Source organism: Protopterus annectens, chromosome 1.part1, assembly GCF_019279795.1.
Source record: "Protopterus annectens isolate FY-2018-M chromosome 1.part1, PAN1.0, whole genome shotgun sequence".
Classification (NCBI taxonomy): domain Eukaryota; kingdom Metazoa; phylum Chordata; order Ceratodontiformes; family Protopteridae; genus Protopterus; species Protopterus annectens.
Window position 1 is genome coordinate 949,551,779 of NC_056726.1, and position 24,644 is coordinate 949,576,422.

Here is a 24,644-nt window from a genome sequence, read left to right on the forward strand (position 1 = left end):
TGCCAAAAGCACTTTTAAGCACTTAAAAGCAGGTCTGCGCTCATTTGCTTGTGAGCTAACGCATGCGCACTGACAGTTAGCTTGTGGGAGCGCGCAAGCGGTGTGCGCTGGGATAAACCTTAATTGGCTAGTGACACACATGTTCAGCTCAGCACAGCTAGTTGCAAACAGTTTCAGCCTGTTAAACCGGTGCTTAGCAACGGGCACTCAGTTTGCAGCTTTTTAAACACTACTCAGCTACGGGCAGTCTGTCTCACAGCAGCTTAGCTATCAGTACATTTCTGACTATTTTTATTATTGTGTTACTTCAAAATATATGCTCCATTTCATTCCATTTTACAAAAGGGAATACTTTTACATTTGTACAATACTGTCAGGGGGCTTTTTAGTGCTTATTTACAAAAAAAAAAGGTTGTTGTGGGGGCTCGAACCTTGCCTGCCTACTCTTAGGCCAGCAACTCTACTGCTAAGCTATTACTTCTTGGCTTACTTTGCATATTTAGTTTTTATATCCTTTTCCACTGACTGCTAACTGCAATTGCGCTAGTAGCACACCGGTGCACACAGTAGCAAACATTTACAGGGTTTAAAAAAAATAAAACAGGTTTTAATTTAATTTTATAACATCTCTTCACTTTATACACTGATGGTCTGTCGGGGCATGTGTTGTGTAGTGTGTTTATTCACATTTCCATGGCCTCTCTCGTGGCTGTTTACTTTCAGCCATTCTAGTCTTCCGGGGGCGTGTCCGCTTGCAGGGCTTAGCCTACAGACACGCCCCCTACTCTCTTACACGGACCGTGTAAGAGTTACTAGTGTGATTCAGCATGCCTCATGCACCTCATGCATATGCATGACATGCTGACATCACACCGTTTAACTGCAGCCTCCGTGTAAGAGTTATAACTCTTACACGGAGGCTTCGTGAATCTGGCCCAGTATGTTTCTTCTGCTAGCATAAATTTAGTAGTATTTCCAGAGAACAAACCGTGCTTTGGAACTTGTCTGCTGCATTTGCTTTACATTCTTTTAGGCAGTTACACTTTTTTCTTCATCTTGTTTCTGATGCACTGCTGAGAAGCCGTATGTTTTTACTGGTGCTGCTGGTCATTTAAAGTGCACTGACTACATCAGATAGGTGCCAATACTATTACTTAGCCTGCTTTTTGCCAAACATACTGACAGGTATAGCTTCTTCCAGATGTGATACTGGTGAACCACATTTTAATTGTGTTGTGTGGAATTTTTCTTTATAGCGCAGTGAATATGCAAGATTTTTTCTTCCTACTTAATTGATGAGACTTCAATAATTTGTCCACAGGAAAATTACACCCCTGGTCAGCCACTGTGTTAAGCTGACAAATACTTAGTGTTGCCCTTTGCTTTCTTTATACACTATCACCTAAAACTACTAATGTTTTCAGTCTGTATGACAGTATTACAATACATATTTCTTGTAACCATCCCTGGCAAGTCACTGTTACAGTACAAAGCACAGTAGTCTATACGTATTTGTTTATTGGTTTTATACTGTTATATTTTCTGTATTTCAGAAAACATACTATTTGCTACTGTTAACCATGTATATCTGTGACACATTAATTACTGACAAGAACTTATAGCAGTGCCAAAGGCATAAGTGTTTTGCAGCAAACAAACGTCTGGGTTAAACTGTTCTAGTTTCTAAAAGGTGCTTGCTCATTTACTTACTAACAAATGTGTTCATTGTCCACACACACACACACACACACACACACACACACACACACACACACACACACACACACACACACGCTGAAGTCCTTACAAAGGTGTTTCTTAATCATCTGACAAAGGAACTCCGGGAACAATGGTGAAGGTACGGATTTGGGTACATTTTCCTAACCTCTACAGCTCTCCATTATTAAGCGAAGTTTAAGCTTAATTTTTCTCCCTTCCTCTGTTAGTCTTAACACTGCCTACTTTCGTCTCTTTCAGCTGTAGACAGTAGAACTAATATTTATAAAGTGCACCATCATCCACTTTCCTGAAAATGTTGCCAATATACTTGGCGAGACCAGCCATCTACAACCAAGAACACTCCAGACAAAAAGAACATTTAAAATATGATTACTGTTCAACTCATAATCATAAGTGAATGATGCACTCAATGTATTTAGCTATCCCCCTCCCAATAAAATTAAATCAATATAATTTTTCTTTGACCCAATAGTTGTTACTTGGCTAACAACATATCTTGCAAATACACATTATAAAAATGTATTGCTTAAGCGCCCTATTTTTAACAGTAGCACCTTATACTAGGTAGAAAGTCTAAACAATATAGACCCGGGTTACAGTCCCTAAAAAAAAAAAAAAAAAAACACTTGTGGACAAGTCAGTCTGCTAATTTCCATCAAGCTTAGTAAGACCGTTTACCTCAATATACTGGCTGACGTAGTACTGCCTACTGCTATTTTCTTTACCATCAGAAACACTGGCACAAAATACATTTTGCTTGAGGTAGATTAATCTCTGCAAATTGTGTTAAGGTTACCTTCCTTCTTAATGTAACTCCACTGGTTGTGTGGGGGGACCCGCTCTATTCCACCCTCACTCTGCTTGGGCTCCACTACCCTCTGCTACCCCCAATTCCCACTACATCTACATTTACACTTTCCAACCCAAGCCTACCTCTCACCAATAACAACCTCACACAGCATCTCCCCATCCTCCATCACTAATAAGTCTCCTAACCTAATACTCTTGCAGCCTGCAATAGTACACCCTAAACATACATTACACAATAACCTAGCAATACACAACAACCTAGCAATCCTACAGCAAACACTACTTCCACTATCTTGAAATACATTACATATTACATTCCTTTCAAGATCAAAATTTTATTTTGCAATCACCATAACACTACTCACCCTTTTGACAAACCTCACAATCTTCCAGTCCCACTTAAATCCACAAAGCTTCTCTCCCACAAATCCACAACCCCAACAGTCCTCTAACACACCACATTTCTCAACCACATCTCCCAAACTATAACTACACTTGCTACTAAACATACGCACCTTTAAAAACACTTAAAGCTCAGCGAGTCATCATTTTTCAATCGCACATAAAAAGGCTAGATATTTCTACACATACCTGCATACAATAACTAAGTTGGTCCAAAGTGGGACATCCACCCCAACCCTGGTCCAAGCACCAATATATAGCCAGAACCAACCACACCCCATCAAAATGATACAACTCCTCTCCCAAACCACAATTCAGTTCACAACCTATTTCTCAAAAACATAAAATTTTCAACATATATGCAATAAGACCCATTATATCCACACAACCCTCTCACTATAACCCCCGACATAACCTGGCTAAAGCCAGAAATAACTAGTAATGAAATAGTTCCCCTGGATATAACAATCAGGTCAGACAGACTAACAAAGAGTGGAAGTGGAGTAGCAATAACTTTTACTAACACCCTAGAAGTAATCCAACATAATCAAACTATCCCAAAATTTCAAAAACACTGAAGTTCTTATTACCCAACTCAGACTGAGTCTATATTAGAACACAGAAGTTTCAAAACTTCGAGTGTTCTAATATCGACCTGTTTTCAGCGAATGCTGAAAATATTGAAGAAACAGAAAACCAAATTTTTTCATAGGGAAAGAATTCGTTGTCCGTTTCTGTTGCTTCGGTATTTTCAGCACTGTGGTGGAAAGTTACAGGTCGGGGTCAGGCAAGTGTGCGATTGTGTGGACGTGAGGGTTAGGGCAGGGTAGGGGAGTTAGGGCATGGGTGAGGTGACTGTGCGATAGTGATGGACCTTAGAGTTAGGGTTTGGGTTAAGGTAAGTGGATAGTTAGTGGTGTATGTATAGTTTAGTGTAGGGTTAGGTGTAAGAGTTTAGGTGTATGTGTGTGGATTGCTGTTTGTTTGGTGCGCTTGTGTTGTGTGTATATGTTTAGGAAAACATTTGCTGCTCTGTATGTTTGATGTTTTAAATTTTCAATGACTAGGGTTTGATATTAGAACACTCAAAGTTTTGAAACTTCAGTGTTCTAATATAGACCCCTCAGACTCTTAACAGAAAATCAATTCACCTTGTAGGACTATACATTCTCCTGGAAACAGTCTAACCACAACTGAAGAAGTTGTTCTTCAGTGGCGGTATCACAATATTAAAGAGAGACCATAATCTTAGCAAACATAAACGTTGGCTGGAAACAAATACCTCACTTAATCTACACTTATTCAGAATCTCAGAACTATTAAACATCACTACCAGGACCCACAAATAAACCACACTAGACTGAATTCTTTCAAATAAACCCCACAAAGTACAGTTGTGTACACTTACCATAAATGTAGATGTTCAAGTGTATTCACTGTTGCAGTCATCACATTTGGGTTACCTGCTTGCAGTAGCCCTCAGTCGGCCTGATTATCAAAGTCTTGGGTCCTGCGTCGGTTGCTGTCTTCCATGACGTCAGGTAGTCAGGGGTATAAAGCATGCAGCCGACGCCTTTACATCAGTTTTTCTTGCCCCAGATATCAGGTGCCCCCATAATGGGAAGCAATTATATACAAGGTTACACCTCCAACAAAAAAGCAAATACACCAAAGCATAGTAAACAAAAATAGAGGTATAGGCAATAGAAGTCAGGGTCTGGAGGGAGGGTAACCAGGGCTACAACAGTGAATACACTCCAACATCTACATTTATGGTAAGTGTACACAACTTCACTATGTTCTTCATGTTTCACTGTTGCAATCATCACATTTCGATTACAAAGCAAAGGATGGGAGGAGGTAATTAGATAGCATTAGGACCAGCTATAGGGCCCTGCAAGACTGCAGTGGCAAAACCAACTCTGGATTTAGAAAAAATTGGCAAGTGGTAATGCTTGGTGAAGATATGTACAGTACTCCAGGTAGCAGTTTCTAGGATGTCCCTGGTAGGGACACCTCTGAGAAAGGCTGTAGAGGCAGATACAGCCCTGGTTGAATGTGGTCTAATCCCTTGTGGGGTAGGTTTTCCATGGTGCTTATAGCAGAAATGAATGCAGTGGCCTATCCACTTAGAAATGGCTTGATTTGAAATGGCCTTCCCCTCTGCCCCTGCAGCAAATGCAACCAGCAGCTGTTCAGATTTCGAGAGGTTTAATCCTGTCCAAGTAAAATCCAAGTTGTCTGTGCACGTCCAAGGAGTGCAGTACTCGTTCCCCTTTGTTTTGTGGATTAGAAAAGAAGGTTGGCAAATGAATGGACTGATTAAGGGCCACACTGGATACCACCTTGGGCATGAAGGAGGGATTGGTCCTGAGGGACACCTTGTCTGCATGAAAGATGATGAAAGGCTCTACTGCCATGAGGGCCTGTAATTCAGACACTCTTCTTGCTGAAGTGATGGCTAGAAGGAAGGCTGTTGTCCAAGAAAGGAATTTCATCTCTGCATTTGCAGCTGGCTGAAATGGAGGTAGAGTGAGTTTTTCCAATACAAAGTTGATGTCCCAGGCTGGAGTAGGGGCTCTCCTGGGTGGTCTTAAGTTTTTGGCCCCTCTGAGAAACTGCTTCAACAGTGGATGAGAGAAGAGGGGTGGTTCTGTATTGTAATGAGCTGAAATGGCTGAGACATGAATTTTGATGGAGGAAAAGGAAAGGCCCTTGTGAAGCATCTCAGTTAAGTATTGAAGAATCTGAGGTAAATTAGGTGCTGCTGTGCCCATCCCCTGAGTTTGGCTCCAGGAAGAGAATCTTTTCCATTTTTCAGGATAGGATTTTCTAGTACTAGGCCTCCTTGCCTCCAGAATGACATCCATCACTTTACTGAGGGATGGTAACAGAGAGATCAGGTAATTAGCCAGGCTGCCAGGTTCAAGGTTGGAAGCTATGGGTGCTGAATCTGGCCCTCCTGCTGGGACAGCAGGGTAGTGGTCTGAGGCAGGTGCCAGCAGTCTTACACTTGGCAAGAGGGGGTACCAGTGCTGGCATGGCCAGTCTGGTGCAATCAGTATTGTCCTTGGTTTGTTCCATCTGATCTTTAGTAGTACCTTGGAGAGGAGAGGCAGAGGGGGAAAGGCATAAATTGATAGGTTTTTCCAAGTGAAGGACAGGGCATCCACTTTCCAAGCTTGTTTGTGGGGAGTCCTTGTGCAGAATTTGTCCAATTGGTAGTTCTGGGGGGAAGGAAACAGGTCCATCTCTGGGCTCCCCCATTTGTTTTTCAACATGTTGAATATCTTTGGTTCCAGTTTCCACTCATGTGGGTTCATGAGATTTCTGCTTAGGTCGTCTGCCAGTGTATTTAGCTTTCCTGGCAGGAATTAAGCCTGTAGGTGCACTTGGTAGCTCAAGGCTGTGTTCCACAGAGCCATGGTTAGTCTGCAGAGAGGGTATGAGTGGGTTCCTCCCTGCTTGTTTATGTACCACATAACAGTGGTATTGTCCATCTTTACCAATAATTGTCCTGGAAGAATGTGGTCCTTGAAGGCTGTCAGAGCACTCTGTACAGCTAACATTTCTTTTGGATTGATATGCAGGTGCATTTGACTTTGGTTCCATTTGCCCTGAATGCATGCCCTGCCAAGTGAGCCCCCCCATGCATAGTCTGATGCGTCTGTTGTTAGGGTTTGGGCAGTAGGGGGTAGACTGAATGGCAGTCCCTTGTTTTGGTGGCAGGCCTCTGCCCAATAAAGGAACTCTGTAGACAAGGTGTGACAGGAATAATCAATTCTAGATCCTGAGAATGTTGACACCATAGGCTTTTTAGATACCACTGTAGTTTCCGCATATGCAGTCTTGCATATGGAATTAGTAGAATGCAGGAAGCCATGAACCCCAGGGCTTGCAGTATTTTCCTTGCAGATAGCCGGGTGTTTGTGGCCAGTAGTTTGAATTAGGCTGTCAAATGAACTTGTTTCTCTGGTGTGAGGTAGGCCATCTAGGAAGTTGTATTCAAGCTTGCTCCCAGTAATACAATTTGCTGGCAGGGTACAATATGTGATGTTTTTGTTCATGGTGTACCCCAGAGAGGTTAACAATTTTTTTACAAATGCCAGATTCAATAGTATGTCCTGGCTTTCTGCCTGAATTAGACAATCGCCCAGGTATGGGTATATTTGAATATTTCTTTGCCTGCAGAAAGCAATGACTGGAGCTAGGCACTTTGTGAATACCCTGGGCACAGTATATAAGCCAAAGGGCAGTGCAGAGAACTGATAGTGCATGTAGCCTGCTTTGAAGCGTATGTAGCTTCTGCAAGATTCCCTTACTGGGATGTGCAGGTAGGCTTCCTTTAAATCCAGTGTTGCCAACCAGGCATCTTTGCCTAGCACAGGAAACAGATGATGAAGAGTTAGCATCTTGAATTTTGGGATTATCAAAAATGTGTTTAGGATAGACAGGTCCAGGATACAACGCCATGAATTGTCTTTACTGGGTACCAGAAAAAGTCTCGAATAGAAACCTTGTCCCCATTCTTCTTCTGGGACAGGCTGAACAGTCCTGATGCTTAAAAGAGAGAGAACTTGCTTTTGAGCCTCTACCCACTGATTTGGGGATAGATCCGGCTAACCGTTTGGGGTTGGTAAGGAGTGAAAGTGGAATCTGTATCCTTGGGAGACTATATTTAAAATCCATTTGTCCTGGGTAATGAGTTCTCAATTTTTTGGCTGCAGGGCAATCTTGCCCCCTAAAGGAACAGTCAGTTGTGCAGGGCTTGGAAGGTTTAAAGTTTTAAGTAGTGAGACAGTTTACCATAGAGGGTAGTCTTACTAATTCCTGCTTTGGAAGTGGGAGCCCCCCACTGCTTAGTCCTGTGAGTCGCTTGGGAGTGCAGCCTGGGTGCTCTGCTGGTTCTGGGTTTGGACTGAGAAGGCCTGGAAAAGGCAGGAAAGGACCAATTCTTAGAGGGCCAATGCCTACAAAATCTAGGAGGCTGTACTTGCAGGAAATCTTTAACAGTCTGCATAGATTTAACTTTTTCCTCCATCTTTTTAAGTACTACTTCTGCTTTGTTACCAAACAGGCAGTCTTGGTTTAAGGGAGCATCCAGCAATTTATTCTTAACATGATCTGGCAAAGATTGCTCCTTAAGCCAAGCATGCCTTCCAAGAACAGACCCAGTGACATCAGCCCTACAAGATGCCTCTAATGAATCAAAACCACATTGCAAAGTATGTTTTCCAACTTGTTCAGCAGAATGCATTAAATCCTGTAAATCTTTATTTTCAGCACAGTCAGGAATCAACATCATTTTCTGTTTAAGCAATCCAATAATATGCTGCTGATACTTTAACGTATGAAACTGGCAGTTTAAGGCCCTAATGGCCAAGGTTGCAGAAGTGTATACCTTATTACCTAATCTATCCAGCGCCCTGGAGTCTCTATCAGAGGGGATAGGATTTTTTGCAGTAGTAGCCTTAATGCCCTTGGGTCCCTGTGAAATGGTCTCAGGATCTGCAGTATGGTTTTTAAAAAGGAACTTGTCAGAGTCAGGAACCCTGTAATACCGATCAGGTTTTCTGGGAGCAGGAGGTAAAAAGTCAGGTGCGAGGCTAGATTCTCAGAAGGCATCATCAACAATGTCCAGTACAGGAGGTATAGCTAAAGGCCTGTGTTGGGGCAGGAGTAAGAAATCCCTAAGCCTTTTTTTTGGAGTCAGAGTAATTCTGGCTTTCCCAGCAAAAATGCTCCTTAAGAGTATGCAAGGTTTCACCAAAGGAGAAATCCTCTGGAGGGGAAGCAGAGGGAATGGAGTTCTCTGCATCAGAATCCTCATGGGTAGATAAGGGCAAATCTTGGTCATCAGTGGAAACAGACACTTCAGAGTCCTGATCAGAAGAATCAGAAGGAAAATCAGTCCTAGGTCTCTTAAGAGGGGGAAGGGTGGCTTCCCCTGGTTAGACTAATAAGTTCTTCAGCCATTCTTATCATTTGTTTTTTAGGCATAGGGGCCTACAGTCTGTTTTCTAGGCATGGATCGAGTTTTAGGCCTTGAAGAAGAAGATGGTGTTGGTTTAATATGCAAGTCAGTAGGCCTGAATACACCGTCAGAAGCCAGTGTCTGCACAGCGGCTCCGGACCCATCCAAGGTAGAGACATCCACAGGTTCCACAGTTGAGAAAGCATCTCATGGCATATACCGGACTCCGAATGGGTCTCAGTAGAGGCCTGCGAATCTGAAATAGCAGGTATCAGGGGCTGCGAAAGCACCTCACATCGGCGAACTGGCGACTAACTTAGGAGAAGCATCGTTGGCAGCTTTAGACCTATGCGGTCTGTCTATCTTTGCGTTTCTTCGGAATGCCGGTAGTCGGGTGGCCTACCGAAGCCATTTCTGGATAATTGAACTAAGTACCAAAATATTTAGAAGTGTAAATGAACCGACGATGAATAGTTCGAGGTTTGAATAAGGCACAAATCCGACAGCGAGGTACGTCGTGATCTGGGCCTAAGCAAGGAATGTAGTACGAATGAAAATCTTTATGAGGTATTTGCTTTCCACAAGAAATACAATTGTTAACTTTTACTGACATTGGTTTAGAGCAAGAAAAAGGTTCCCCAATGGGGTACTTAGCTTAGTTGAAGACTTTGGTTCTGAAACTCGAAAATGAAAATTTCAGAAGTCGACCAACTGGCACTTGCGAACTGCTTCTGCTTCAGGCACCGCATGGCAAGAAAGACTGATGTAATGGCATCAGCTGCATGCTTTACACCCCTGACTACCTGACGTCATGGAAGATGAGACAGCAACCGACGCAGGACCCAAGACTTTATTAATCAGGGCGACTGAGGGCTACTGCAAGCAGATAACCCAAATGTGATGACTACAACAGTGAAACATGAACATCATCATCAATGCAGATAACCCAAATGTGATGACTACAACAGTGAAACATGAACATCATCATCAATGCCACTGCAACTTTACCAGGCAGTATTAGTGACCATCTACCCACCTATACTATCAGAAAGCAGATTAACATTCAGAAGCAAGTAACTTTTTAACAAGTTAATGCTTTTCACCTCAAAATGTTGCCAAAATCAAAGGCAATCTTTTACCATAAAGTCAGCAAATAATATTGTCACTGAAACTATAACTCACAGTAAACTTCTAGGCATTATTATAGACAACAATCTCAAATATGACCACCATATACTGCAATTATTAAATCTACATACCAGAAACTAGGCTCCTTTTTTGGATCAATGGATTCCTTACACATCCTGCAAGAAAAACTCTAGCCAACACCTTCTTACTGCCGACTTTCTTAAACGTTGCTCCTATGCTAGCAAATAAACAATACTCACAGAAAGAAACTTGCCTCCTGCTGCAATAAAATGGCTAAATTTGCCACCAGTATCCCTTACAGGGCCCACCACTGTCTTAACTTAAAGCAATTGAACTGGCTTGAACTGCACAACTTTCTAACATATTCACAAATGACTACAGCACACACAACTCATTTGTCATCCTGAAAATGCCCTGGCACTACAAAACTTATTTCTACCCGACTGTCCAGCAAGGGACCTTAGTTTTAATAACAAATCCTTATTACTTACAAATAAGTCAAATAATGTTTCAAGAGACTCACTCTACTCCCAGAGCATTGCAAAACTCTGGAGCAGTATTCCCATGCAAATAAAACTCTCAGACAAACTCAGTAGTTTTCAACAACTGCTTAAATAACATCTTAACCAATCCTGGTGATGTACATGCTCATCAAAGGGTTAAAACTTTTTCACTGTACAATACTATCCAAACAGTCTTGTTAAACATAATATTCTCAACCTCTTACTGAAATGACAATTTTTATACATAACTGCTGCCTGTACAATCCACTAAGTGGCACATGTGCTTTGTCTTTAGTAACTTCCACCTCTGTAAATTCTCAGAATGTATACATGTAGCTACTGTTTGTGTATAAATGTAAGCAGAAATCCAACTACTCTGTGTTTCACTGGAACTTAGTATAATGCAATGTAAGCAAATGGAGCTTTTCTCCCCAGGCCTCTGCTGAAAATGAGCATTACCCAGTAGGACCTTCCCCGTAAAAAATAAATAAATAAATAATAATAATAATAAACATATTAAGTCCGTAATTTGCAGAATTTCAACCCTGAATGCTTTAGAACAACTCTAAAGCAATATAACTGGAACTGCCTAAAAACATTATCACTAGATGAAGCAGTTATTCATTATAATCATACCTTTCTAATCATTCTAAATAAGCAGGACCCACAGAGAAAGACAGTTAAATCCATTCCATCCCCTGACCAACAAAGACTACTAAGCAACTACTATTAATTAGAAACCAGGCCTGGAAAACATATTACAAAAATAAAACTCAATTAACCCTACAAGATAATAGATCTCTCAGAAGTCTCACAAAAAAATAAATACTTAGTGGCAAGAAATAATATTTTATAAACCTAAAAAATACCCACTGTAATAAACCCAAACTGTTCTGGCAGTCCATAAACTCACTGCTCAACCCAGGCAACCCTCTACCTCCCAACCCATTACAATCTCTAAACACCCAAAGAATACAGTGACTCAATTCAAAACCTACTTTGGTTAGCAATAAGATAAACTTTACAAACAAAACTCCACCTCACCCCCCTCACTATTCTACATCCCCGACTAACTTGATAGTGTCCTCACCTTAACAATAAAAAGAAAATACCTACTAAAAACGAAAAACCACCTTGGCAGCAAACAAATTACCAGCACAGTACCTCAAAATAGCAGCAGAAGCTATAGCATTCCCAGTATCCATACTTATCAATAATCCATAAAAGAAATTCTCTTCCCAACATCTGCAAAATATATACCATACCCCTTCATAAAGGTGGAAATTCTACCAACCAAACCACCGTTTAACAGTCAACCTCCCAACCCTATCCAAGATATTAGAAAAATGTATCCACACCCAATTGCTCAAATACCTCACCAACCATAATCCACTCTCCTTATCGCAGCATTGCTTTCGGCCTAATCATAGCACCTCTACTGCCCTTTTAAACTTTACACAGTTAATCTACTTTGAAACAATGGTACTCTAGTCTTAAAAGTCTTCCTAGACCTATCTAAAGAATTCAATACTGTCTCACACCAGAAACTCCTTTAGGAACTAGCCGCTCTAGGCCTCAATATCCCATCACTAACCTGGTTCCACAGATACTTATCCAATAGGAAACAAGCTGTGACATGCAACAGCACTATTCTGATTTCCTCACAGTTACAGTCGGAGTCACTCAGAGATCAATTATAGGATCCTTACTTTTCAATATCTTTCTCAATAATCTACAATCCGCCACTAAACAAGCTACCCCCGTACAATATGTAGATGATGCCACTCTCATCTGCTCAGCCCAAACACTAGCCTCCCTACACGAAAACACTGAAAAGGTCATTTTATTCATAGAATCCTGGCTAGATAGCTCAGATTTACCTTAAATGCTAAAAAAACACAGCTGATGCTTTTCAACCCTTAAAACTACTCAAACCAAAAACAATCCTTTCATATTCTAATCAGTCAAAACAAAAATAGAATATGTCATACGTGGAAAAAATATTTGAGTGAAAACCAAATACAGTAGTCCATGAAAAGAAGTCGAAAGTAACACTGATCACTGAAATTGCACACCCAGTGATTACAGCATCCTACGTACACAGAAAGACACAAAGTCATCAAATACCAGGATTTGCAGGCAGAAACAAGAGCAATGCGGAAGGATACCCAGACAGTTCCAATAGTAGTAGGACTAATGGGTCTCATAAAAAAGAATTTACAGTCTTATTTAGATGTGCCACAGATACATGTAACTTTGTATGAATTGCAGGAGTCATCAATTCTGGGCACATTGTGGGTGCTGTGAAGAACACATTTAGCTAACAAAGATTGAAACAATACTAATTTCATGAGCTTTAAAATCGCACTTTGACTTAGGAATGGGGTCCATTCCAGTCACAGTATTAGAAATATGAAAGACTTGGAGAAATTAAACCATGATTAGCAAAACTCCTTAGAGTGACACTCGAGGATAATCTCAGATACAAGTACTAACTCCCTTGCAAAAAAAAAAAAAAAAAAAAAAATAGAAACTAGGTTTCCTCTACAGAGCTAGGAATTTCCTCACTAACAGTTTAAGAAAAAAAACATAGCACAAACAGCCCTATTCTTTGCATCACCCATCTTTACAAATCTTAACCATCAAAAATAAACTAGAGACAGCCTATAAAAAACTGCAAAATCTGCAATAATAATAAAAAAAAAAAAATTACATACCACTAAAAAGCCTTAACTGGCTAGAACTTAAAAATCACCTCAATTACCATTAACGTATTACAGTTCATAAACTAATAAACTCCCCAGAAAAATACCCAGCTCTAAAAGGAATACTACAATCCTACACCACAAATCAAGTCTCATAATCCAACCACAAAGCTTTTCTATCCATTAGAAAATCAAACCGTGCAGGAGACTCACTATACTCCAAGCAGGTAGCAAAACTCTGGATCCAAATCCCAGGCAGGTGGCATGCTGCTTGGCTTCAAAACATCACTGAAGAAATACCGGCTAAATAACTGGTTCTGTTTACGCACTACCCCAGGCTAGCCCCCAACCTGACTTGCCCTTTTCTGTACCCGAATCTTGCGCATCTAACTTCATATCTCTCTCACTAAGAAGTCTTACTGCATATTCTCACACATCATTTACATTTTCTACCTCCTGCAAAATCCTTTGCCGATTTGCTATCCTTCTCAGTATTTCCAACTGATAAGCACATTACATAACAGCCACTGTTTATCTGTACAATTTCTCTGTAACCAACTACCACATGAAAAAACAGAAAAATGTATTTCCTTACATTCGTGGGCTAATGTATGTTATATAACATGTTTTAGAAGTATTCATATAATCGTGTTTCCATGTAAACAATGCATTTTACAAAATACCATTTTGCCTTTAAATGCATTTGCCTAAGATGTGGAACTTTTCTCCCTGGGTCTCTGCTGAAAATGAAATAAACCCCAGTCGGAACATCCAGTAAACAAAGAGAGATACATAAACAAATAAACTGGATTCTCACATTAAGCACATGTGCTCTTCAGAAAGTTTATGCATTTTCATGTTAAAAGTATAACTTTTATGTATGCTTCGCATGGATATATATATATATATATATATATATATATATATATATATATATATATATATATATATATATATATATATATATATATATGTGTGTGTGTGTGTGTGTGTGTATATATATATACTATTTCTACCTCCTGCAAAATCCTTTGCCGATTTGCTATCCTTCTCAGTATTTCCAACTGATAAGCACATTACATAACAGCCACTGTTTATATATATATATATATATATATATATATATATATATATATATATATATGTGTGTGTGTGTATGGTTCCACTTAAAAACATCGAAATTCATATGGTCGACACCATATCATCGAGTGTTTAGAACATCGATGTTGTCAAGGGGAAGAAAAAGGTAAGTAAAAAAGGGAAAAAGCTAGTGTTTCTGCAAGGCAGCAAGGTGCCCTGCACACTGTGTCTGTGAATCTGCCATCTCTGTGATGGCACTGCAGACAGGGTATGGGAAATCTCCCATTTAGTGCTTCTGCATATAGCGCTAAAACAGAGATTTCCCTTTACCCCACTGTAGTCCGATCTTGGAGGTTTGTATATTAAAGTTGGGGGGGGGGCACAGCCCCCCCTGCATAAAATAGTTTTTAGAGGTTTCTTTCTTTTTTTTTTTTTTTTATGTTCCCTTTGAATCTTCAATGGTTTGAAACTCGATGATCAGAATTTCGATGTTTCAAACTTTCGATGATTCAAAGAGGAACTATATATACATATAACACACACACACGTATTAGCATATTTATGTGTACATATACATAAATACATGTATTTTGCAAAAGGGATGCATGGCAAACAGTGACATATACTCAGTTTGGTACATATAGGCAACTGGCCACAATATAATGGATTTGCTAGATAAGCAAGGCTGCCCATGACTTTCTCTACTCAGCAGCCAAAAGACGCAGATGCTGTTATGTACAAAGTGGTGAAACAGCATAGGACATATTGCACACAAAGCAAAAAACAGTACACAAAAGCTGGAACTAAAAGGGACAGCCCCAAACAAAAGAAAATTACAGGATTCAAGTGATATAAAGGCTGTGACTGTGTCCAATCTGCATTACCAGTTAATCTAATAGGGGAACAGGTGTCAGTTAGCAGCTACTCTCAGATGAGCAGCTATGTAAAGAAAAGGTTATAGGAGGGCTAGTGTCAGTACCATGTAGCAGTTACACCCATCCACACATGGGTAACCTATAAATGCTTTAACCAAGTCAATAAAGACAAGTTTTCATGAACGTGAAATATAAACAATGCACATAAGCAGACTACTGACAACAGTATGGACTGACTCAAAGCCCTGTCACTATACTCTGTATCTTACAGACTGCTAAGAGGTGACCTGTGTCTGGAATACAGGGCATTCTCTGACCCATTACTGATGGATTTACTGCACATCAGCAAGTCAAATGTCATCAGAAATACCTGGTCTAGGGATGTGAACCTCTTCTGCAACATCAGCAGAATGGTTTGGACGAACAGGTATACCTCGCAGAGGATACCATTGTCGTGGAACAGAGACCCCCCCCATCCACATAAAACAAAGTTCATCCTTGTCCATATTCAAATGCCACTTAAATCTATGGATGGCAAATAGAAAATGTACCCCAGGACTGCCCCTGTACTACTAATGGGGCAAAGGCAGCTCCTAAACACTTTACCCCATGCAGGGGTCCCCTCAAATTATCCATGTTATGATCCCAGTTATTAGTCAGTTATTCGGGGTCTGTTCCATAAACAATTAGTTGTTATTTTTTTGATCACAGCGCCTTATTCTAACAAAGAAAGAACACTGATTATTCTATGAAATCCAATGCCAAAGCCAAACTTTAACTGTCCAAACAATTGAACAAGAGTGAAAAATAATAGATCCTGTCTACACTGGCTAAAACACCGCACATGCACAGATGACTGCGTGACATCTACCTACCAAAACAATATGCTGCAACAGCAGCATGAAAGGTTCTCCAAAGAGAATGGGGTAGCAAATCAGTGGCATATCCTGTTGAAACTAAAGCAATTTCTGATATTGGCTTGCAGCACAAGGAACCTGCATCAAATCAGCACAAGCTGAACAGTTGAAGTTTGAATCCAGTCAGCTTTCAAATACATGTACAGAAGTAAATCCTCAATATTAAAGTGTTCTTAGCAGGGCAAGTCTAGACGTTCCTAAACAAGCACTAAGAAGTACAGCTTATGCTAAAGTAATGAGGTGAGACAAACTAATAAGAAAAAAAAATTCATACACTATTTTTCTCCAAGATTAAGGGAACAGATGGAAGACAGGCTTATGGGGAGGGAGGGAGTGGAAAAAACATCCTGAAGACTGTCCACCAAACATTGTGTCAGATACAGTGGCAAAAGAAAAAGGCCAAGAAAATATATGTAATCAAAGATTTACATACATCAAAATACTTACCTGAAGAAGCAAAAAAGGAACATCGACGACAGCATTTTAAAAGAGATTTATAACTATGTCCAGTTGGAAAAACATCCATTTTATCCATGTTGGCGGAAAGTAGCACAAGAAAACAGAACTGTATTAAAACTGGGAAATACAAGGATTCTTGATGTGGACATTTAACAATCCCCTACAAGAGCAAACACAGAAGGTGTGGAGAAATAAACTGAAATGACACTGAATTGTTTGAAGCAGCATGAATCATGTGAAATGCTTTGTGTAAACTTTCTCTTCAGGAAAGAGCTGAAGAACAGATGAGATGTGCTGCACTGTGACAGGTGGTGACGTCTGCCAGCTGGGAAGGTTAGGCATCATCACACGATCCTAACACCTCCTTTGCCATGTAGGTTTAGCAGATATAATACTGTTTTGAGTCCCATTTTTTATTAACAACTGATGATAAAAGCGATGACTTCAATGAATGGGCTTAAAAAGAAAAACATGTACAAGAGGAAAGCCCTCCTACAATCCCTTATCTAAAAGGACCAACTCTACTGTAGTACGAAGTCAGTGCAGGTTAGAAATTCTACAATTTGAAAGCCCACTGACATAATTCATTTTATATTTATTGTTTTATTTTAATGTTTTTATTTATTCTTGGTTGAATGAAACCTAGTGGCCTATTTTCGGGGAGACTAGAGTGTATTTATCTTTTTGATAGGTGCTGTGGGATCTTTTACATCATTCTGAGTTACCACCAACTCAAGAAGATGAGGTCTCGGTTCAAAGTCTCATCTGAAGGATGGCACACAGAGGAGTGCAGCACCCCCATCCCCCTTCTACCTGGTGTGGGAACAGAACCGATAGCCTTCTGCTAAATTATATTGCCATTTTTTTTAAGAGATAAGACTAAGAAAAACAACCACCCCACTTTAACACTGATTCTCTGTGATTTCTCTGTCATGACACAGTAGACCACACACACAGCCTTTCTCCCATTTGTACAACATACAAATTAATATTAACAGAAAAATCAGCAGTACTTTTCCTAATGTACGCAAATGCATATACCACTTAAACCATCAACCAAAAGGATATTTTGCATTTTCTTTGCTGGTTGTCAGTTCAAACAGCTGGTGTGCACAGTCTTTGATCAATTCATCCAGAGCTTCCTCCATTGCACTCAAGTCAGAAAGTTCATCTTTTAGTTTTTGTTGATCTGGTAGGGAGAATTCTCTCTCGTTCAAGTCAGTTCCCCTATTAAAAAACAAATAGTTTCTACAATTATGCACAAGATTGCCAAACATATAAAAAAAGATGCAAATATTGAAGTAACAACGGCCCTTCCTGTATGAATACAAGAGTGGCACAACTTCCAACATACAGTCAAACATTCTATCTGTACCACAGTAACATCATACTTTACTTTGATACAACTTTTTGCAACATTTCATTACAGCTGCACAGCCTTTCAGTGATTGCAGCCCCAGGTCATCTATTGTAGCATTTTAACAGATGAAGTGCTACAACATTCATTTGAACAAAGTCTCTACTTTGTAAGATGTAATGGGTTCACAGAGTCTTACTAAGCTTACGTCCGACAAGACCATCAAGGTGGTCAACCATGTCACCCAATACCAGTGGGAGACTAAGTAGATTTCCCCCCATGTAACCCAAGAGAAAACCTGCAGTAATCCAAACTAGAAATAAGCTGCCTTGCATGTTAAGCACAGCACTTTAAGGGGAAGTGTTCTGTTAAACATGCAAGGGTAGCTTATTCCAGAAAATCAACAATACAGTTGGTTAAGTAGACGACACTGCATCTGGGATTGCTAATGTGGTTGCAAAGGCTTTGGTCTCTTTAGTGGTTGTGCTTGCTTTACTACTAGTTCTACTTAAGAGGAGAAGTTCAGAGCGCTGAGCCATTCACAGAATAGAAAGCCAAGCAAAAATCATTCCTCAGATGTCTCTATGACACGGCCAACAGAGACAGGTCATTCATACAAGGGTACTGAGACTTGAGATCTATTTAGCAAGTTAACGCAGATCTGTCAAGTTGGTTTAGGCACTCAGTAATATGCATCCTGGAGGGCATATTGAGGTCAATGATCCTAATAATGGAGGAATAAGTCTGAACTATGCTTATTTTGAACCTTGATGAGATACTACAAAAGATGAATTGTGCAATACAGGATTTTCTAACCACTACAAAGCCGTGGCTGTCAAAGGAGTCTTATCGTAGGCACTGAGGTCCCAAATGACTGCATCAGAATAAAGTAGGTGACCTTTAGGGCACCTATAGTGATGCTACAGTTACCAAAGGGGAATAACTATGTTGTACTTCTTGCTGTTGAGAATAAGTTGGCGATTAACGAGTATAAAACTGAGATTTTATTACCTCCTGTCTGCAATTAGCAAACTTGATAAGCCAAAGTCCCATTTCAACATTTATGTTGGAGAAGTATGTACCAAAATGGAGGGGGACCAATGACACACAAGTCTTGTGGAACATCAATCGTGGCAATTTTCTGTCTGCAGCAAATACCCCCCAACTTTAATGATGCACAGGTTCTGTCAGAAAGCCAATTAACTATCCAACAAACTATGTAAGGTTTAATGCTGAGTTGGGAGAGTTTGAGAGTTAATCACAATATGAGGGATAAGTGCAGAAGATCTTGGCATGGTGCAGGTATGGTGTGTGGATTACATGCGCCTTACCCATAATCCCAATAACAATTCTGAAGAGCTCAAGCAATTTGAGCACTCATGACTTGCCTTTTTGAAAGTCAAATAGGTGTGTATCCAGGCATACAAGGTCAACTATGCCATTGTTTATTAGTTCAGAGATAATACATTATATATCTATGTAAATTATACTCGTGAGGAGAGTGAGAGAGAGAGAGCACTACTCAGCAAGACCACCATAACAGCTGTTCTCAACACCCATAGGATATAACTGGTGGGCTGACACAGGCTGAAGAGCGGATTGAGTTTTTTTTTTTTTGCTAGTTCAGATTTCAGTACTTTTCAGCAAGAATCCAGGGATATTGTTGGGATACACAAAACTGGCGGTTTTATTTTGGAAAGTGCCAAAAGGTTTCGGTCAAAAGTGATTCTGGAAAGGGATGAGAATATGTTTGTATGAATATTAGTAATGCCTCTGGAGTCAATGAAGGAGGTACCATTACAGATAAGTTCAGTACAGAACTGCAGACTAATTATAAGCTTCTAATACATCTGATGGAGACCTTATGGTTGTCTTTTGATATAAGTGGAACTTTTAAGTTCACAGTTGCGTATGCATTTCCTAATGGCAAATTTGAGGTTGAGGAACTTAGTTTTAAATACCTTTTATGCCAGTGAGACTTTTTAGAGATGTTAAGAGCTTTATCTTCATACTTCTTATCCAGTCTGTTGTGATAATTCCACCACATGGACTTAGTTTTAGACTTGCTGTTATGCACACGTCATGCTGGTACAGCTGTCTCAATGTGCCTACCCACAAAGGATTAAAATTCAAAGGAGTAAGCAAAAGTCTCAGGTACAAAAGTCACCTGAATACTATATAGACCTATTGAAGACAGTCATAAGTGTACACTAGGCTAATTACCACAAGGGCCCTTTTTAAGCCTGAGCCATGCATCCCAAATTTATTTGATAAATTTAGGAACCTTAACCATATTCCAAGGGGTGTATGAAAGCTAGGACTTGGGTGGTCAAGCATTTTGAGGCTGCTTCTGTCTGTTAGGGGCACAGGTGTCAGACCAGGGGTGAATTTCCATTTCCCTATCCACTGATCCAAGTTAAGCTTGAATTGGGTTCGGGAAGAATTCTGACTCACATGGATGGGAAGCCTGTTCCCTAGAAGGGATAAGTAAGTAAATAAATAAATAAGTGTTTTGACACACACAGCTCTCTCCAAAATGTCCTGTTTATGATGCAAACAAGATTTAACTCCCTAGACGGGTACTTCTGATGCCTTTTGTTTTGTGGATATGCAGAAGGTCCATCCAAGCAGGATTCAAGGAAGCCTTATAGGCTAGGCATAGATCACCCCCCTCAACAGTCTGTAGAAGAGAGAGAGTGCAGTAATAGGGCTCTGAGGTACTCCATGTAGGACTTGTTGTTTGCAACCTGTATCCTGAGAGAAATATTTGCAGGCATTCCAGGTGTTGTATGTGCCTGATCAGGTACATACCAAAGAGGGTGCTGTACTCAATAAATGGTCTGATCATGGCCGAATATAGTGGAATAACTTCCTTGAAGGTAGATGCCATACCCTTGCTTACAAGTTGCATGGCATAAAATAATTTCCTTACTACCACAGATGAATGATGCCCAAAAGCCAGGTTGCTATCTTCATGCATCGGCAAATCCCTGACTACTGGGTGTACTCTCAACAGAGTATTACCAATGAGGTAATTTCCAGGGGTAGCTGACTTCCAAAAGGATATTATTATGCACTCCTTGAAACGGAGTTTTAGACTGTGGTTCTGGTGCTAGTTGTTTGTCCAAGTCAGCCCTTCTTGGAGGATATTATTGTCTTGGAGGGATTTTATGACATCACCTAGTTTGCAACCATCTGCAAACTTGGTCATACAGAGGCACCTAACATTGGCCTTTACGTCAGAGAATAGAGGCCAAAAATAAACAGACCCAGCGCAGAATCAAGAAGGACTCCACTAGTGGCCAGCCTCTTTGTGGAGGTGGACTCCCCATTCCTAACTTTTTGGGTCCTGAGAGTCACCTGGTTATCCAGCAGGTGACACAGGGGTTTACACTCAATTCTGTGAGTTTGTCTACAATTCCCTAGTAAGGTACTACATTAAATGCTTGGCCGGGTCAAGGCAAGCAGTATGTACCATCTTGCCTTTGTCCACTGCTTTGATGACCTTGACATTCACCAAGTTAAGTAGGCATGACAAAGCTAAACTAGGTTGGATTCAGTGTCTGAAAATTTCCTAGGTCATCGTTTATAATTTCCATGATAATTAATTCTATGGTTTTGCATAAGGCAGTTTGTCAGAAGGCTATGGTTAAATATAGTGGCTTAAATGATCCTGATGTGCCATGTTTTATCCTTTGAAGGAAGCATCCAGGGGACATTATTGGGGCCCACTGATGTGATATTCTTGGCAGTAGCGTATGAATCAAGGACCCGCTCCTTAGCGATACTGAGGGGGGTATATTCTGTGGCATTTCCTGAAGGGTATTTGGGGGAAGGGGTAAAACTGGAGCAGAATTTGTCTGCTAGAAGATTTTATTCATCTACTGGCTTAGTGTAGGACACTCCATTCATAACTATTTCTGCAGATTGTTGTGCACTGCCTTTGAGGTTGTGGACATAGATAAAGAAAACCGTATGGTTATCCTTCACCTAGAGGGCTATTTTTACCTCATACTTTGCTTTGGTAGACTTTATTCGCCTTCTGGGTTGCTTGTTTAGACTGATGATTTTTTTTTATCCTGCTAGGCTTTGCACTTTCTAATTTCTGCCATGACTTTCTATACAACCTATTTACACTGGGATTCCACTTTGGTAACAGATACAAGCATGCAAAATCTGAAGGTAATGCTAGAAGTCTAAAGCTCAAAATGCACTCTCTCGAGGCACTCCTAAAAATGGAGAACATCGATATCTGTGCAGCAACCGAGACCTGGCTCAAGGCTCCAGAGAGCACCCCTGCAATACCAGGCTACAACTGTTACCACACTTTTCGGCCACCAAACCAAGACTAAAGGTGGAGGAGTGCCCATATTTACCAACATGGGAAATAGATGCTCCACACCAGTGGTCACCCCTATTTGGTCAGGTCTGACCATAGAACTAATCATCCTTGATATCCACACATCCCACCCCCACCCCCAGTAAGGAAACCTCCAAAACAACTTCTCAAAAGCCAACTTCATGCTACTCAAGTCAGAAGTGACAAACTTCATGACACCCATGCAGATGGGAGCTGAAAGTTTGACTGCTGAATCCTACACCAAGGCACTGTACGAACATATCCACTCATGCATGAATCGCGCCATCCCAAATAGAACCAAGACTCCCTCCTCCAAAAAAAGGAAGCCAATCTGGTGGTCCCCTGCCATAAACAAACTATACAATAGAAGAAACTGTTGCAGAAAAGAGGAAAATCCCAGGATGCAAAAACCTCCCTTACCAACCTCAGTAAGAAGCGGAAATCCCTCATAAATCCTCCAAAGCTAGTTACGAAAATAAAATTGCTAAAGATTCCAAAGACAACCACAAGGCATTCTATAGTTATGTCAAGAACTTTAATGGCAATGCTCAGATCTGCTCTGAGCTACAACAGAATGGCATTAACTATACTGATCCCAAGGATATTGCCAATATCCTGGCAGATTGATTTAGTGCCAAGTTCACCCCCTCTCACCCCCTAAAGGGCCCATCTCAATACCAAAAGACTGCTAAATTCCGGTAATCATGGACACACAGGTGGAAACTGCACTCTTCAAAGCTAAGAATACAGCATCCATGGGACCAGATGACATCCCGGGCTGTGTACTACATGAACTATAAAATGAAGTGGCACCTCACCTAAGAGTCATGTTTAATCATAGCCTCACCTCAGGCTTAGTGCCCACCGAGTGGCACACAGCTACAATTATCCCACTCCACAAAGGGGGGGATCCACCTCGACTCCCAGGAACTACCATCCCATCAGTCTGACAAGCCTGATCTGCAAGGGCATGGAACTTATAAACAAAGACATTGGCAACCTTAAAACACTGGACTCCACCCAGTTTGGGTTCATGAAGGGCCGATCTTCTCTCCTGAACCTGACTGACTTCTTCGAATCAGTCTCCAAAGCTGTGGACGAGGGTAAGGCGGTCCACACAGCCTATCTGAACCTCGCCAAGGCCTTCGACACCATCCCTCACTCTGGAATCATAGATATACTTACTAAGCTAGGCATAAATCCCTACATCACAAGACTGGTTGCCAACTGGCTTACTGACAGAACCCAGACTGTAAAAGTAGCCAGCTCCAGACAGGTGACAAGTGGAGTACCTCAGGGTGCAGTCCTGGGACCGCTGTTTGGCATCTACTTCTCTGAAGTACAGGCCAACACTAAGGGACTCTAGCTAACAAAGTTAGCAGGTGACTACAAACTGGGAGCCGTTACTGAATCCCCAAATGATGTGGATATTCTACAAAAGGGCCTTACAGGAACAGATGCTTGGCACCAGAGCCATGGGCTCAAGCTTAATGCCAAGAAATGTATAGTTATCCCCTTTGGGAAAAACTATGTACCCATGAATTACCACACAGGTGGCAGTACACTAAACACCGAAAGTGTGATATGAGACTTAGGGACACAGGTGGATAGTGGTCTCACCTTCGATAACCACAATGCCACAACAGTCAGGAAATCCTTCTATGTCACACACCTCATCACTAACGGCTTTTCATCCAGAAAAAAGGAGGTCATTGTCCCACTGTATTCATCTATCATTAGACCCATTATAGAGTACAACGTCCCATCTGGTATGTACCTCATAAGACATCTGCAACAGCTGGAAAGAGCAAAAATATCTCACTAAAAGAATCACAGGCCTAAAGCAGATGCCTTATGCTGACCATCTAAAACAACTCCAGCTATACTCTGCGGCATATTGTCTACTCAGAGGTGATCTCTGCTTAACATACAAAGCCATGTCAAACCCTGAGCTGTTGGACATGCTCCACTTAAAGAAATCTCAATCCCTGAGAGCCACATGCTCCAGGGATCTAAACCTTGTCATTACAATGAACAAAACATGCTGGAGGGATAGGTTCCTAACCCAGAGACTCCCCCATACTCTGGAATAGACTGCCCATACATGTCAAGAAGAGTGCCTCCTCGGCCATCTTCAAAGGGAACCTTGACAATTGGATGGGAGATAGGAAATTCACCCCGGGATCACATCAGTCACCCTGCTAAACAGGGGTCCAGAGAAGTAAATATTGTGGGAAGAAATATCCAGGGAATTGTTATGGCTAGGCTTGTATAGGCCCTAGGGCCGATAGCCTAGTAACAACCTATGAAACT

At 40.9% G+C, this 24,644-nt stretch overlaps 1 protein-coding gene across 2 annotated transcripts in view; it reads right to left on the reverse strand.

Moving 5' to 3' along the window:
• E2F6 (E2F transcription factor 6) overlaps positions 1 to 24,644 on the reverse strand; it is a 338,395-nt gene that overhangs the window by 263,237 nt on the left and 50,514 nt on the right. For both annotated transcript variants that reach the window (XM_044079134.1, XM_044079140.1), the window contains exon 3: positions 17,683 to 17,841. In XM_044079134.1, the coding sequence (XP_043935069.1) occupies positions 17,683 to 17,841 (159 nt within the window). The remainder of the gene's footprint in view (positions 1 to 17,682; positions 17,842 to 24,644) is intronic.